Genomic DNA, 17,214 nt, shown 5'->3' on the forward strand with positions numbered 1-17,214 from the left:
GCAGAGAAGTTAGGGCAGGATGAGATTTATGATTTGTCAGCATACAGATGGGTAATTAAATCTATGGGTGCTGATCAGATCATTAAATAAAGTAGTACAGAGGGAACAGAGAACACGGTCCAGGTAAGTACCCTGCAGACAACTAAGATTAGAAGGGGTGATCTGATGAGGAACCAATAAATAAGACTAAGGAGTGGTCTGGTAAGTAGGAGAACCAGGAGAGAGTAGTGTCCTGACAACCTAAAGAGATGACTGTCAAATAGAAGAGGGTGCCAAGGAGATGAGATTAACAATGTCAAAGGCTTCAAAGAGTTGTCAAGGAGAATGAAAACTGAGAAAAGGCCATTGGATTTGGCAATGAAGAGATCACTGTTAACTTTAGAGAGAACAGTTTTAGTGGAATTATGATGTCAGAAGCTCAACTGAAAGGGGTTAAGAAGAGAGTGAGAGGAGAGAAAGCAGAGGCAATAGTTGTAGATAGCCTTTTCAAAGATTTAGCTACATAGGGCAGAAGAGATATAAGATGATAGCAGGTATGGAAGGATCAACTGAGGGTTTTTTTTAGGATGGGGGGAGAAATAGGCACGTTTTTAGGTAGGAGGAAACGAGCCAGTAGACAGGGAGAAATTGAAAACAAGTGAGAGAGATGAGAGAAGGCAATTTGTTGAAGAAGACCGGATAGAATGGGACTATTTGTGTAGGTAGAGGTGTTAGCCTTGGTAAGGGGTAAAAGAGGAGAGATAGTGGCAGAAGGTATATGAGTAATGCAAGATAAAGAAAAGGGGAGATGATGGAGCTGATTTTCTTTTTTACAGAAAAACTCTCAACTTTTTCTGTAAAATATGAGGCAAGGTTCTCAGCTGAGAGAGTGGAAGAGAAGAGGGATGGGAGGTTTGAGGAAGGAAGAAAAGGCCTGGAAGAGCCACTGTGGATGAGAGAGATGTAGTAGGATTACCTAGCAGCAGTGAGAGGCCAGTTAAGATTATGTAACATAAATCTTTAGTAGACCCAATCAGAAAAGTTGTCTTGATTTCTTCACCTTCATTCAGCAGCACAGGTGTAGGAGCAAAGGCAGCAAATGGTAGGAGTGATCCAAGACAGGCTTGGCAGAGTATAATCAGACGAATGATAAGGGGACTAGTAAAACAAGAGGAAAAGACAGAGTAGATCTGAACTGCTTTACCCAGAAGGGGTCAAGATGGGAAAAAGAAGAGAATGGTTAGTGAAGGCATGATTACCTGTGAAAAAATTGAGGGGTCAAGGCAATGGAGCTCACAGTGCAGACTAAGAGTATTGTCTGGTGAAGTACAGGAGAGAGAGGTGAAAAGTCAACAGATTATGGTCAGATGTGGAGATTTTGGAATTTCTAAACATGGAAGTGGTACATTTGTGGATGATGGAAACATAGGGTTATGATCATCTTTTTGTATAGCTGAGGGGATGGAGGAATAAATCATAGGAAATGAACAGCTGAGAAACTGCGTGGTTAAGGGGTTTGAAGGAGAGTCAATGTGTACACTGAAATCCCCCTGTATGACAGAAAAAGTTGGGGAGGACAGAAAAACTGTAAGTCATGTACCAAACTCATTAGTTTGGAAGGGGAGTAACCTGGAGGTCTACAAAAAAATAGCTACTAGGATTTTGATTGGGTGGTAGAGATGAATGGCATGAACCTCAAAGAAGGAGTAATGAAAGTAAGGAAAAAAACCTCAAAGTGACAAGGGGGAACAAAAGTTGTATTCCAACTCCCCCTGCCTCAACCAGTGGGCTAAGCAGAATAAGGTACAGCCAATATTTAAAAGGGTGGTCAAGGAAGCTCTTTTCAGGCAGGAGCCAGGTTTCAGTAATAGCTAGAAGACTGAAGGAGTGGAAGAAGAAAAGATTTAGGATAAAAGGAAGTTTGTTGTCTATGGAAAGGCATTCTAGAAGGCACACTGGAAGAAGAGTATGGTGTTTGGTTGGAACTTCGGGATGAAAGGTTTGAGGGGGATGGGAACAAGGAATCAAGTGGTAGAAGATGGAGAATGGGGTCTGGATAATGACCTACTGGGTTTTCAAGTCACTAGGATGCACAGAGTATGACTAGTAATAAGACTTTATGTATATATAAAACTACAAAAGCATAATAAAAACTGAATTAATGTGATGCTGATTAATTCTTATTTTCCTTTAGCAAAGTTTCATAGACAAATGAAAATGGGAGGAGGGGCAGAGGAAGCAGATTATTTTATGGGGAATAGAAAGGATTTTATAAACAATTTCTTTATCCCCCCATTTCAATTTATTTTTTTATTTTAGTTTTTAATATTCACTTTCACAAGATTTTGAGTTCCAAATTTTCTCCCCATCTCTCCCTCCCTTCAAGATGTGCATTCTGATTACCCTCTTCCCTCAACTGCACTGCCCTTTCTCTTATCCCCTTCTCCTTCTATTTTGCTGTGGGGTAAGACAGATTTCTATACCCCATTGCCTGTATATCTTATTTCCAGTTGTATGCAAATTTTCAACATTTGTTTTTACTTATATTGTATTTAATTGTATTGTATTGTATTTATATTGCATATTGTATTTTTTATTGTATCATATATCATATACTGTATTGTATTTATTTGTTTCCGTAACAGTCATGTCTCTTACTTGATTTTCAAAATCCTTTTTCAGCTCTTCCATGGCCTGAGACTGAGTTCCAAATTCTCTCCCCTCCACCATCCCCACCCACCCCCATTGAGAGGGCAAGCAACTGGATACAGGTTATACATGTCTAGTCACGCAAAACACTTCCATAATAGTCATGTTGTGAAAGACTAACTACATTTCCTTCCATCCTACCCCGCCCCTTTTATTCTCCTTTAACCCTGTCCCTCCTCAAAAGTGTTTGCTTCTGATTATCCCTTCCCCAAATCTGCCCTCCCTTCTATCACCCCTCCCTCTATTACCTTCTTTCCTCCTATTTTCCTGGAGGGTAAGACAGATTTCCATACCCAACTGAGCGTGTATGTTATTCCCCCCTTAAGCCAATTCCTATGAGAGTAAGGTTCACTCATTCCCCTCCACTGTAAAAGCTTTTTCTTGCCTCTTTTATGTGAGATAATTTACCCCATTCTACCTCTCCCTTTCTCCTCCTCCCAGTACAATACTTTCTCATGCCCTAATTTTATTTTTTAGATATCATCCCTTCATAGTCAACTCACCTTGTGCCGTCTGTCTATATATATTCCCTCCAACTACCCTAATAATGAAAAAGGTCTCATGAGTTACATCTTTCCATGTAGGAATGTAAATAGTTCAATTTTAATAAGTCCCTTATGATTTCTCTTTCCTGTTTACCCTTTCATGCTTCTCTTGAGTCTTGTATTTCAAAGTCAATTTTTCTATTGAGCTCTGGCTTCTCAAGAACATCACTGAATATCAACTTTTCCCCCTCATTGATTACACTCAACTTTGTCGAGTAGGTGATTCTTGGTTTTAATCTTAGCTCCTCTGAACTCTGGAATCATATTCCAAGCCCTCTGAATCTTTAATGTAAAAGCTGCTAAATCATTGTGTTGTCCTGATTGTGGTTCCACAACACTTGAATTGCTTCTTTCTGGCTGCTTGCAATAGTTTCTCCTTGACCTGGGAACTATGGAATTTAGCTACAATATTCATCGGAGTTTTCCTTTTGGGATCTCTTTCAGGAGGTGATCAGTGGATTCTTTCAATTTCTATTTTACCTTCTGGTTCTAAATATCAGGGTAGTTTTCCTTGATAATTTCTTGAAAGATGATGTCTAGGCTTTTTTTTTTATCATGCCTTTCAGATAGTCCAATAATTTTAAAATGATCTCTCCTGGATCTATTTTCCAGGTCAGTTGTTTTTCCAATGAGATATTTCACACTGTCTTCTATTTTTCATTCTTTTGGTTTTGTTTTTATAATTTCTTGATTTCTCATAGAGTCATTAGCTTCCATTTGCTCCATTCTAACTTTTAAGGAATTAGTTTCTTCAGTGAGCTTTTGGACCTTCTTTTCCATCTGGCCAATTCTGCTTTTAAGGCATTCTTCTCTTCATTGGCTTTTTGGACCTCTCTTGCCATTTGGTCTAGTCTATTTAAGGGGTTATTTTTCTTCAGTATTTTTTAGGGTCTCCTTTAGCAAGCTGCTGACTCATTTTTCATGATTTTCTTACACTATTCTCATTTCTCTTCCCAATTTTTCCTTCATTTCTCATACTTCATTTTCAAAATCCTTTTTTCAGCCCTCCCATGGCCTGAGACCAATTCATATTATTCTTAGAGGCTTTGGATGTAGGAGCTTTAACTTTGTTGTCTTCTTCTGATTATATGTTTTGATCTTCCTTGTCATCAAAGTAAGATTCTATAGTCTTGAGTTTTTTCCTCACTGTTTGCTCATTTTCACAGCCAGTTACTCCACTTTCTAACTCATTGTTAAAGTAGGGCTCTGCTTCCAGTGTGGAGGGTATACTGTCCCAAGCTTCAGGGGTTTTGTGCAGTTGTTTTCAGAGATACTTCTAGGACCTGAGAGTTTTCATTTCTGCCAAGGTGGTATGATCTAAGGAGAGGTGTTTACTCCTCTCCTGGCCTGTGCTCTGGTCAGTGAGTGACCACAAGCACTCTTTTCTGCCCTGGAACTGTGAGGAGGGTCCGCTCTCCACTCCTACCACAAGCTCTGCTATTCCAGTGTTCCTCCTCACCCCAGGACTGTCATCCAGGATTGCTACCTAGATCCAAGTAAGGGCAAAGCAACAGAATCCTGCCTCAGTGCCAGTGAAGAGATCCCTGTAATCTCCTTCTGATCAGTTGTCCGATCCCCTTACCTTCTGTTGGCTGAGAACTCTGGAAGTAGCTGCTGCTGCCACCATCACCACTGCCCCAGTGCTACACTGGGGCTGGGGCTGATCTGTGCTCCTCTCTCACCCAAGTCAGACTGACCTTTCCCACTGACTTTCTAAGTTGTCTTAGGCATTTGGGGGTTAAGAAGTCTGGAAACTGCTACAGCTCCCATGATTCAGTTCCCTGAGGCCTGCTCTGGGTTTGCTGCCCCCCCCCCCATCCATGCCAGCAGGCTCACTATGGACTGCATTCCTCTCCCAGCCCAAGGCAACAGATCTTTCCTGTTTACCATCCAGGTTGTCTTGGGCTGGAAATTTGTTTCAGTCTGTCTCTTTGTGGGTCCTGTTGTTCTAGAATCTGTTTATAGAGTCATTTTTAACAGGTATTTGGAGGGGTTGGGGGAGAGCTCAGGCGAGTCCCTGCTTGTACTCCACCATTCTATACACGATGTCAAGCACCAAAAAGCAATTAGGAAGCTCACTTCTGAATTACTGTTTAGAACTACTGTTATGCCAAATACAGATCATTCTCTTTAATTCAAAACAAATTCCCTCAGGATATTTATTTGGGAACATACAGGCAAAATATAATTATTCTATTTTAATTACTACTTACATTTGAAAACAATAAAAATGCACGTCTGTTAGTACTGTTTATAATTCCTACTTGTCCAAATTGCTGAGCTTTTATGGTATATGATAAATTAACATTTTTAGTTCTTGTTGATAAATGGGTTCCATGCCCCTAAATCCAAATGTTGCCTCTTCCATTTCCACCTTCTCACCCCTCTTCCTACTTCCAATTCTTCTAGGCAAGTAATATTTATTTCCCATTTCTGATAGGCCACAAATAAAGAACATAATATTACAAAAGAGCATATGGGCTAGAGTGCTGCAGAAACATATACATAAGCTCAGTGGATCAGCTGAGAACATTCCTGATCTAAGTGGGAGTCACTTGATTCTGGAACAGTTCATGTTGTCTCTGACATGTGGTTAGTCTATATATAGTTTGATAAGAAAGTCCTAAGGCTCTCATAAGAACAAAATTTTCAGGGCTATTTTAAAACATTTTAAAGTAGAGAAATCAATGAATAAGGCTACTGGATTTATTCAGAAACAAAAAAAATTAAAAGACACTCTAGAAAACACAGATCTTATAGGCTCTCAAATGAGCAGAAACTTAGATTTTCTAAGGCAAGCACACCAAATATACAGTAGCAAAAAAGTGTGATGATAAAAAATTAGTACTATATGAGGCAGTTGAACTTTAAGAGGAAAGCACTGAACTGAAATGATTACCTAAAAATCTAAGTCTTTAACTGGGGGAAAATAAAAGGCTAGCAAAACAGATGGATACTTACTTATCATCCCTTTCTAGACATTTGACTAGAATTGGTAAAATCCCAGATTTTATTAAGTCATCAATTGGTGGATTCCTGTCACTGGATAAAAGTTTCCTAGAAAAAGAAATGAGAGGAAAGAATTATTATAAAGATCAAAGTCTGAACCTTTTGGGATACTGGGGCTATAAATTTCCTAACTTCATTGTTATGCCCTTACACATGATAAAACAGCTCCCTCCTGGGAAAAATTAGTTTTACCTTGCAGCCTGGACAGCACTCAACTGTATCACTGGGTTATCACTTGTGGCATTCTGTAATACCAAATGTAAAGTTCAGAAATTCAGAAAGCATTAAATACAAACTTTTAAAATGAAAATGTTAAATCAGAAACATACCTGCAATATAGCTTCTAGTGTTACATTTTGCTTAAAAAGAAAGAGAAATAATTCAGCAAAAAGTTGTGCAAAATTATAATCATTTATGTAAATAATCTACACATTGCTAACAGTTTGAGATAAATGTATCCAAATTTTCTTTGTAAAATTGGTCTTAGAGTTATTGCTAACTTTTAAAACTGTTACAGAAACAATATTTAACTTACTGCTTTAAAATCAGCATCAACATCAGAATCTTCTAAGCTTTCTTCTTGAGGAACATTTCTCTTTTTCAATAAATGTTCATCTCTTTTGTTCTGAAAGGCAAATGGTAAGTAATTGGTAATGAAAGACAGTATTGATAATTATGACATGTCAATCATCGATCTTTTTTTACAATGAAAAATCGATTCAAACTAAGATTTTATACCTCAGCTTTAACAGCTGAGCAGCTGAAAACCATATACAGTTGTTTCTATCCAAGATTAATTTGATTCAATTGTGCAGAGTATAAACAAAAAAGAATGTTATACCTTGTTTTCTGCCAATAAATGAGTAACAAACCAAGGAAAGTGACAAATCTCAATATAAAGCATATAGTATTTGTTATATTATTTAGTTATAATAGGAATATTTACTTAGAAATTGTTTATGTTGCTATTTTAATCAAGTCAAAAATTGAAAATTAAAATTGGTTTGGAAAAAAGGCCGTAAAACCCTTCTGGGTTACCCAAATTAGCTCTATTTTAATACATGTGTAAGCCAACATCTTTAAACACTGACACTTATAATATACCCTGGTCATTGCAACATTAACAGTTTCGTCTTATATCATTGTACCCTGCTTTATTCAGAAAGTACTCATCAAATGAGTTGTTTTGAAATAATTACTTTAATATTAAAGCATCTTGCTGACAAGTTTATAGCTATTAAGTCCAAATATACCTTAGGCATAACACTGCATTGATCATAATACTGGCTACTTTCAAAATATATTCTTTTAGCTAATTAGCATATATTCCATTAAAAAAAAAAGCTAAGTAAAAACTGCTGTATTGGGCTAATTAGATCTATGGTCCATCCAACCAAGTATTTCATCTTTAATGGTGATAAAGAGTTCTCTTCTTATCTAATGTCAATCTCAAAAAATTAAGATGGTACCTGCTAACACTAAGATTTGCTTAATAAATTAGAAGTCCATTATCCACTTGCATATCTAAACATTTTCTCAACCTCTTCAACAACTATTCTAGTGATTATAAATTACTTTAATGGTAATATCACTTCTGCTTATCTCCATTGATTTTTATTTTCCATCAAGCTTCCTGGACCTCCTCATATCAATACATCTTTTTAATATACATTATTTTCTTCTCAATTGTCTGCTCCTTTAATCAATTCTGTTCTGTTTGAATAAGACATTTACTTCTAGAGCCATATTCCTGTCATGAGTCTCATCCCACAGTGAAATATACTGAGTCAAATTTGTCTCCTTGCATTAGCATTGTTGCTTCTTATGACGTGTATCTTCATAGAGACATTTGAGGCCTTGGGTTTTATTGCTACTTCATATTTTGGATTTTATGTCCTTTGAAATTCTACTTTTCTCAACTGCTAAGTTTCCTACATTGCAGGAATTCTTTATGGTATCTAGCTTGGCGGATGTACACAGTTTTTTTTTTTGTTTCTCTCTCTGACTCCTGATTTATACATCACGAAAAAAAGAACCTCAAAAGGGAACATTCTATATGGCATCCAGTATGACAGAGTTTCAATCAATTCCCCCCAAATGCATTGTCTTGCAGTTGCCTACACTGAAGTCCATCAACTACTTTTCTACCTGTTCAAAAAAAGAAATCTTCAACATGGTATCTCACTGGTATTGACTATAAACCAGAAAATACAGAAGGATACTTTCTATTACAAATATTAAGTGGAAATGTTAAACACAAGGCAGCATGTAGCATTGGGAAGAACACTGAACTTAGTGGCAGAAAACCTGGGTTTGAATCCTGTATCTGTTTACTTGCTACCTTGCATGATTTCAGCAAGTCATTTGCCCTCACTTAGTTTCCTCACCTAAAACAAGCGGTTGGATTAGATGATCTCTAAGGTTCCTTTCCAGTTCTAACTCTATGCTATGATGATCCTAAGACTAATCTTAGCATAGATATCTGGAGAACAGTTTACAGATAATAAATGTCAAGTGCTAAAAGCTCTTGGGAATGAGAGTCAGAGGAGGAAAGCTAAGGAATACAATGAAGATACTTGGGGGTATATTGGGGGAAAGCGAAGAAGGAAAGAAAGGATAGGACCATTCTTTGGGTGAAGAGAATGATGATAACCAACAATGGAGAGAAGGTAGAGCTTCTTGACTTCTAATTTGTTTGTATTTTCTCTGCCAAAGAAAACAATGTTTGGACTGGAAAGGCTAGAAAAAATTACTCTTAAAGAGTTGATACCCAGAATAAGTAAAGAATGTGTCCTTCATGAGCTCAAGTCACCAAGTTACAACGAACTGCATGGGCACTGGATACTTTCTTATCCTGACAGCTGATCAGTGGCCAAGTCCTATTGTTTCCCTCTTTGAAACATCTCTCCTAATTGCCCCTTTCTCTCCTCTAACACTGCCATCAACCTCTTGCAGACTCTGATCATCCCATGCCTGTGCTATTATAATAGCCTGCTACTCCATCTCCTTGCCTCAAAGTTGCTCCCCACTTCAATCTATCTTCCACACTCAACTACCTAGACTGTTCTGCCTAAAACTCAGATCTGACTATTTCATGTACATTTTTGCTTATTTTGTATATTCATTTGGTTATTATTTACCATTAAGTTTATAATCTGGTCTGTGAACATCTGGTAAAATGGTAATCATTAAGCAACAGCATTCTTAGCAAACAAAAGACATGCCAAAGAACAACTTTGTTGGGGGGAGACCAGTTAGATTATGAAGAAGAGAGAAATTCCATAGATAAGATTTCGGCCAAGATTTTGACAAAGGATGAAGTAGCTGGGTGGTACAGTGGAGAAAGAGTAGGTCGTAGAGTCAGAAAGCCCCAAGTTTAAATCTACTCTCATCCACTTACTAGCTGTGTGACCCTGGGCAAGGCATATAACTACTCTGTGCCTCAGTTTCCTCATCTGTAAAATGGGGATAATAAGAACAGGGTTGTTGTGAGGATCAAATGAGTTAATACATGTAAAGCACTTTACAAACCCTAAACTGCTTTATAAATGCTAGCTACTGTTCTTAAAGTTCCTCATGCTAACCTTATGGACAAGATAGAGAAATTGGGCTACGTAATAGGGCAGTCGGGTGAATCAACAGCTAGTTGAATGTGTAAACACGAATTCTTTAGTGGAGTATCCAAAAGAAACGATCTTGGCCCTGTTTTGGTCAACATTTTTAAAATAACAAATTGAATAATGGCACAGGTGCTGGGCTTATTAAGAATATATATGGCAAGGTTACAGTGATGGGGCAAATTAATCAACTGGGAGAAATGAAAATAATACAGTTGGATCAGAAAATCTGGTGCACAAATACAGGAGAGAAGTGTGGCTAAACCACAATTTGTTGTAAAAGGATATACGTGGTCAAAATCCTATCCCAAACTGCATCATAAGATGCACAGTGCGCAGAAGGGAAAAGATATCACCACCGTACTCTGTTCTGGTCATATCACATATAGCACACTATTTTCAATTCTGGGCACCCCATTTGGAAGGGCTTTTGGCTTATCAGGAAGGTAAGAGGCCTGGAGACCATACAATCAAGAGAATATATTTAAGGACCTAAGAGGGAAGAATTGTAATGCATGGGTGTGAGCTGAAGAAAGGCATATTTTTGCTTGTTTTAATGAAAAACTTCCTAACCTAATGTGGAATAGGGTGTCTAAAGAGGTAATGGAGCCCCCATTAGTAGAGCTCTTCAAATGAATGCTAGATGAACACCTCTCTACTAATATTAGTAAGACAATTACTGTTCAGGTAACTTAACTAAGTAATATATATGAAGTTTCTTCTAATTCTGAAAGCCTTTGATCCTACTATCTTCTTTATAGTCTTGAGTATGCATTTTGCATCGAGGTCACTACTAAAAATAGCTTTCTCTTTCTGAAGTCTTAAAAACACCTTACAAGATAATCCTTGTATTATGTTTTAGGATATGTAATATCTAGTTTGCACCTAATTTGCAACATTTAGTAAATTTCTTCTTATTTTCCTTAACCTAGGTAATTTTTTGAAATAAACTTTTCTCTCCTATTATCATTTCAACCTGTCAATAATCCATGCAATGTTTATTACTCTCCCTCCCCCCTGCCTTTGTTTTGAGCACCTGGTCTTCTTTATCCTTGGCACACACCTATCCTGGGCTTCTACTAAGGCATTAAAAAGTGCATCCTTCTTCACTTGTGCATCAAAAGGTTCCTGGAAATTGTCATAAAGCATATTTTCATAAGACAGACCCTAATTTTCCACAAGAATAATGACCTATTTAGGGTTTCATTTGTAATTAAGGATTTGGTATCAAATAAATCACAGCTATGACTAGAAATATGTCATTAAATATACAGTGACATACTCTATAACCATTGAAAATAATAAAATTATGCTACAAGTCCTAGAATCATTATATACAAGGGGGCTTAATGTATAATAAAATGTATATGAAGTATATAATAAAAACCACTCAACAGTATCATTTCTTTTTGACCAAAAACTAATATTGCTAGAAGAAACTTTAATAGTTTATCAACAATAATTTAGAAAGACTTTTGGGAAATGATTTGGAGTGGTGTCAAACTCAAATAGAGATCCCTGGCTGCTACATGTTGACTTAGAAAACCATAAATTAACATTATATATGTTATATTTTTATTTATTTTGTTAAACATTTCTCAATTACATTTTAATCTAGTTTGATATCTCTGATTTGGATGTCCCAGTTCTCTTTAAAAAATCTGTTAAGGAAGTATGAACTTTCCTTTTCTTTTGATGAATTTCCCAGTAGCAGCAGAGACATTAAAAATCATTCTATTGGCCTTACAGCACTGATAAAAGTTGTAGGTATAAATGAAGGTTTTTTCGTTGTTGATGATGATAGCATTATTCCTCCCACTAAGAAGCATTTTTAAAAGTTGGGGTTAACCTAACACTTGTCCCCTTCAACTTCATTTATCTCCTCAGTTTAACCAAAGTTTCAACTGCAACTGCTCAGCATCAGACCAAATCAACTGTCACCAGGAAACATTTTAAAAAGCCATTAAGTTACTCATCTTTCATTGCTATAGGCAGCTCAGCCACTGTAGTTTTCTCAGTCTAGCTAACTTTCCAAAGAAGGCTTGGCAAAACACTATCTTCATTCATGCTGTTCTGCCCTTTGGCCTCTGCAACCCCCCCCCCCCAATCTCTAAAAACAGTGTTCAGAAATGCTACTCCCTCTCTCTCCCTCATACCAAAACTCTCCCTACAAAATAAAAGGAAGTAGAACAGATTTCAGTAGACAGTAAGTGTCATCCATAATGTAGCTTAGAAGCAGAAAGCTACAAATAACTATCAAGAAGTCTTCTGGTACATGATACTTTGTCAACAAGCTATCTATATACTTCCTACCTCATGGGAAGCCAAAAAAGCAATCACTAAGCCATTTGCAGACTTTTAAAAAGGTGCTTGAAAACATCTTTCACTACAGAACTGCTAAAAAAGGCATAAAATAAACAAGATCATATCCTCACTGTATAAACTGCCATGATCTGAGCAGAATAAGTGAGATAAGGGCCTTAATTATGCAGAGGGAATGAGTAAAACAGAGAAAAGGGAGAATTGGTATACTTCAGGAATTCTTTTTAATTTTTTTATTCAAATTTAGCTGTATTTATATAGTTAGTCCCCTCTCCTATCAGAATGTTTAATTTAATGATGTGATTTCAGTGATTTATTGAGAGATAATTAATTCCTGTTAAAATAGTCAAGAGCAAATATAACATAGTTCCTTTCCTTACGGATTTTAAAATGACCAGTTCTAAAAAGCAGAAATTTGTCCTATACCAAAATCTCATCTCCCCTTTTTACCACAATCAAGTGTTCTCTCCATCTACATTTAGACAACCTATGTCTTTCATTATTTCTACCTGGTCTCACCTTAGGTTTAGATTTCTCAATTGCAGTTAATATTTTTAGCCAAGACCATTAAACTGGTGAGCTGGTATTTCCCTATTGTACTTCTAAGTAGCAAAATTTCAGATTCCATACTACTTCATGGTTCAATAAGATTTTGAACTTAATTAGCACTTTCCAAACCTACCATGGCTCCTCCAGACCCTCCCCTTTCAGCTGAGAATCTGGGATACTTCATTGAAAAGGTTGAGGTCATTAGCTGAGAGCTCCTTCTTTCCTGCTCTTCATTTCACATCATTCAAATGTTTTCTCCTACTATTTCCTCCTTCAAAAGACAAGGCAAAATTTACACCTGCCTAGGTGGTCCATTCCATCCTGTCTTTTCCAAAAGATCTTTCCCTCTGTATCATCCCCACTATCTCTATCTCTCCCAGTTTACTGGCCACCTCCCTGCTGCCTACAAAAATGCCTCCCTTACCCTCAAAAACTCACTTGATCTATTTATCCCTTCTACTGTCTTACATCTCTACTGTCTTTTGTGGCTAAACTCTTTCAAAAGGGCACTTACGATAGATACTATTCACTTTCTCTTTCTTTCAACCTCAACATTCAACCGAAACTGCTCTTTCCAAAGTTACCAATGATCTCTTAATTTTGTAATTTTCCAGTTGTTTCCAACTCTTCATGACCCCATTTGGAGTTTTCTGGGCAAAGATACTGGAGTGGTTTGTCATTTCCCTCTCCAGTTCATTTTATAGATGAGGAAACTAAGGCAAATAAGGCTAAGGGACTTGCTCACCATCACACAGCTAAAGTCTGAGGCCAATCTGAACTCAGGAAGATGAGTCTTCTTGACTCTAGGCCCAGCACTCTATGCACTGCACCACCTAGCTTCCCAATCCCAATTTTAATTACCAAATTCAATGACCGTTTCTCAAGTCTGATCCTTTTTGGACCTCTTTGTGGCTTTTAAGGCTGTCAACCACCCATTCTCTTCTTCCTGATACTCTCTTCCCTCTAGGCTTTCATGACACCACCGTTCCCTGGTTCTCCTTCTATCTGCTGGACCAGTCCTTAGTCTCCTCTTTGCTAGATCTTCACCCAGTCATGTCCACTAACCATATGTGTCCCACAGGTTTCTTTCCTGGGCATTATTCTCTTTTCCCTTTCTATTTCATTTGGTGATGCCATCTGCACCTATGAACTGAATTATCATCTCTATGTCAAAGATTCTCAAATCTACTAATCCAGCCCTAACTTCTCTCCTGACTTCCAGTCTCTGCTCTAATTGTATATTAGACATCTTGAATTATGTGTTCTGTAGATATCTTAAACTCAGCATATATAAAACTGAACTACTTATCTTTTCCCCTAAACCTTCCCTCTTCCTAACTGCCCTATTATTATTGAATGTACCACCATCCTCCCAGGAGCACAGGATTGCAACCTATGTGTCATCTTTGACTCTTTGCAATCTCTCACTGCCAACATATAATCTGTTGCAAAGACATGTTCATTTAACCTTTGTAACATCTCTCACTTATACCTCCTTCTCTCATCTGATAATACTATCATCCTGGTACAGGTCTTCATCACCTCATTTCTGTATTACTATAATAGCCTATGGCTGGTCTCCCAGCCACAAGTCTCTCCTTATTCCAAATCATCCTGAACTGAACTGCAAAAGTACTTTTCCTGAAGTGCAAGTCTGCCAGTTCTCAGATGAAGAAATTAACACCATCTATAGTCATATAAAAAAATGCTCTAAATCATTATTGATTAGAGAAATGCAAATCAAAACAACTCTGAGGTACCACATCACACCTATCAGATTGGCCAACATGACAAAACAGGAAAATGATAAATGTTGGAGATGTGGGAAAATTGGAACACTAATGCATTGTTGGTGGAGTTGTGAAATGATACAATCATTTTGGAGAACAATTTGGAACTATGCCCAAAGGGCTATAAAAATGTGCATACCCTTTAGCCCAACAATAGCACTTCTAGGGCTAAATCCCAAAGAGATCACACAAATGGAAAAAGGACCCACATTTACAAAAATATTCACAGCAGCTCTTTTTGTGGTGGCAAAGAGCTGGAAACTGAGAGAATGCCCATCAATTGGAGAATGGCTGAACAAATTGTGGTACATGAATGTAATGGAATACTATTGTGCTGTAAGAAATGATGAACAGGCTGACTTCAGAAAAACCTGGAAAGACCTGTAATGGTCTGATGCTGAGTGAAGTGAGCAGAACCAGGAGAACGTTGTACACAATAACAGCCACGTTGTACGATGACTAATATTGATAAACTTAACTCTTTCCAGCAATACAAGGACCTAAGACATCTCTAGAGGCCTCGTGTTGGAAAATGCTATCCACATCCAAAGAAAGAACTATGAAAGCTGAATTGCTACTTTTTTTCTCTTCTGTTGAGTTTTGTTTCCTCTTTCTGATGGTTCCTTCTATCGGTTTCAATTTTTACTTACAACATCACTAATGTGAAAATTTAATAGGAATGTAAATATATAGCCTATATCAGATTGTGCGCAGTCTTGGGGAGGGTGGTGGGGAGGAAGGCGGAGAAAAATTTTAAACTCAAAAGCATATGGAAGTGATTATTGATAAATCAAAATAAATTAATAAAATTTAAAAAAAAATAAAGTGCAGGTCTGACCAAGTTACTCCCTACTCATTCAACTCCAGTGGCTCCCTATCACCTCCAAGACCGAATACAAAATCTTCCTTTTGGCTTTCAAAGCCCTTCACTCCCAGGTCCCTCCCTACCTTTCCAGATTTCTCACAACTACCCCTGTGCATCCAGTGACACTAGCAATCTTGATGTTCCTCAGATAGCACACTACATTTACTGACTCTACCAAAAAGGTAGAGGGATGGAAAATTATCAAGGTATGGGGAAACTTATAGATTAGAGTGCCAAAGTTTATCTAAAGACCAGTAAAGCAAAAAGCTATGAAATTTTTGAAAATCAAAGATAATTCTATGGGTAAATTAAAGCCACAGTCTTAGTAATGATGTAATGTTATCAGTGGCCAAATCAATGTCAATCACACTGATTTTTTCCATGGTTCTCTTCTCTTCTGAAGAACAAGAAGGAAAACCTAATCTTTACAGTTATTGGATTCTATAAATACTGCCATTCAAAACAGAGGTAAAGCACTAGCACATACAGTACTCAATAAACATCACTGAACTGAAATGACTTTCCCAATTGCAACAAGAACATTACTTACATTTCTTATATACCCTGTAACTACAATCTGCTGTTACTTGAAAAACTTCATCAGAAAAATAAATTAACAACAGAAAGGCAAATATCTCCAAAATACCTGCACAAATACATAGACTTTGCTTCTTTAAACTTAGAAAAAAAGAAAACAATCAGAATTTTTAAAAATTAATTTTAAAACATATTTTACTACAAAAAAATTTTTTGGGGGAACATCTAGACATAGTCCTTATGTTTAGGTAACCTCTTTAGAACAGTTTAATAAAGAGATAACAATAAAATCAAGTACTACAGTTTAGTTTTAGTTGGTTTCTTGAGGCTTCTCTATTCATTTAACAGGACTACAGAAAACCATTCTACCTAATAGAAATAAATGTTTAGTCAATCTCAAAGAGCTCATTAATGTAAACATATCAACCAGAGATAACACATCTGTTAGGAGTGGTACATATGTGATAAACAATAACTCATTTATATACACTTTTATAAAGGACAAGGGACTTTCCTTAAAACACTCTGTGAAACAGGATATCTGAGCAAATACTATTATTCTTATTTTACAGAGGAGTAAACTGAAGCTCAGAAAAATTAAGAGCCTTGCTCATGGTCATAAAGCCAGCAAATGTCAAAACCAAGGTGCAAATCCATATTTCCTGACTCTATGCCCAGTATTCTTTCTCCTACATCATATTCTCAACATTGCTATTTTTGGAAATTCCCAATTCCAAATTTCCAAATGCTTGACAAGAATTTAGTCTTTACTTTTTCTAAAAGTGAGAAGTTTCAAGAAGGTAAATGAAAATGGATTGTTGAGAACGGAACAGTTCTAAATAAGGAGTCCAGAGACATATGGAGAGAGATGTAAAGAGTACATATTTTAATTAACAATAAGATAATACTCTTAAATAGACCTGGTTAAAAATTTTGTCTCCTTATCTTATCTAGTAATTGATAGATTTTCTTTCATTCTGATGAAGATAAATTTCAGAAATCCTCTTTATTAGAAAGTCAGCAGAAGAAGATAATTAACAAAAACTATAAAGACAAAACAATGAGCAAAACTAGAATAAAATGATGTGACCACAGTAGGCACACAAATCCTTGCGGAAATCAAATATAATATTGCTACAGAGATGTTGAGGGTTCAGAGCATGCATTGATGCTTTCATTTTGTAACACCACAGTTTCAGAAGGAGTTCTGCATGATGAGGAATAAAGATCAGTTTTCAAAAGACATAGCTTATATTTTAATTCAAATATAATTTTAACATTAGAAAAGAGAA

General features: G+C 36.8%; 1 protein-coding gene across 1 annotated transcript in view; it reads right to left on the reverse strand.

Annotated features, from left to right (window-relative positions):
• The window catches only part of KPNA3 (karyopherin subunit alpha 3), a 109,573-nt gene that overhangs the window by 36,655 nt on the left and 55,704 nt on the right, over positions 1 to 17,214 (reverse strand). The window contains exons 3-6 of the mRNA XM_020993701.2: positions 6,778 to 6,867; positions 6,572 to 6,601; positions 6,435 to 6,487; positions 6,195 to 6,290 (exon numbers count right to left, since the gene is read on the reverse strand). Of these exons, the coding sequence (XP_020849360.1) occupies positions 6,195 to 6,290; positions 6,435 to 6,487; positions 6,572 to 6,601; positions 6,778 to 6,867 (269 nt within the window). The remainder of the gene's footprint in view (positions 1 to 6,194; positions 6,291 to 6,434; positions 6,488 to 6,571; positions 6,602 to 6,777; positions 6,868 to 17,214) is intronic.

Source organism: Phascolarctos cinereus, unplaced genomic scaffold (genome assembly GCF_003287225.1).
Source record: "Phascolarctos cinereus isolate Bilbo 61053 unplaced genomic scaffold, phaCin_HiC Scaffold_726;HRSCAF=1367, whole genome shotgun sequence".
NCBI classification, from domain to species: Eukaryota; Metazoa; Chordata; class Mammalia; order Diprotodontia; family Phascolarctidae; genus Phascolarctos; species Phascolarctos cinereus.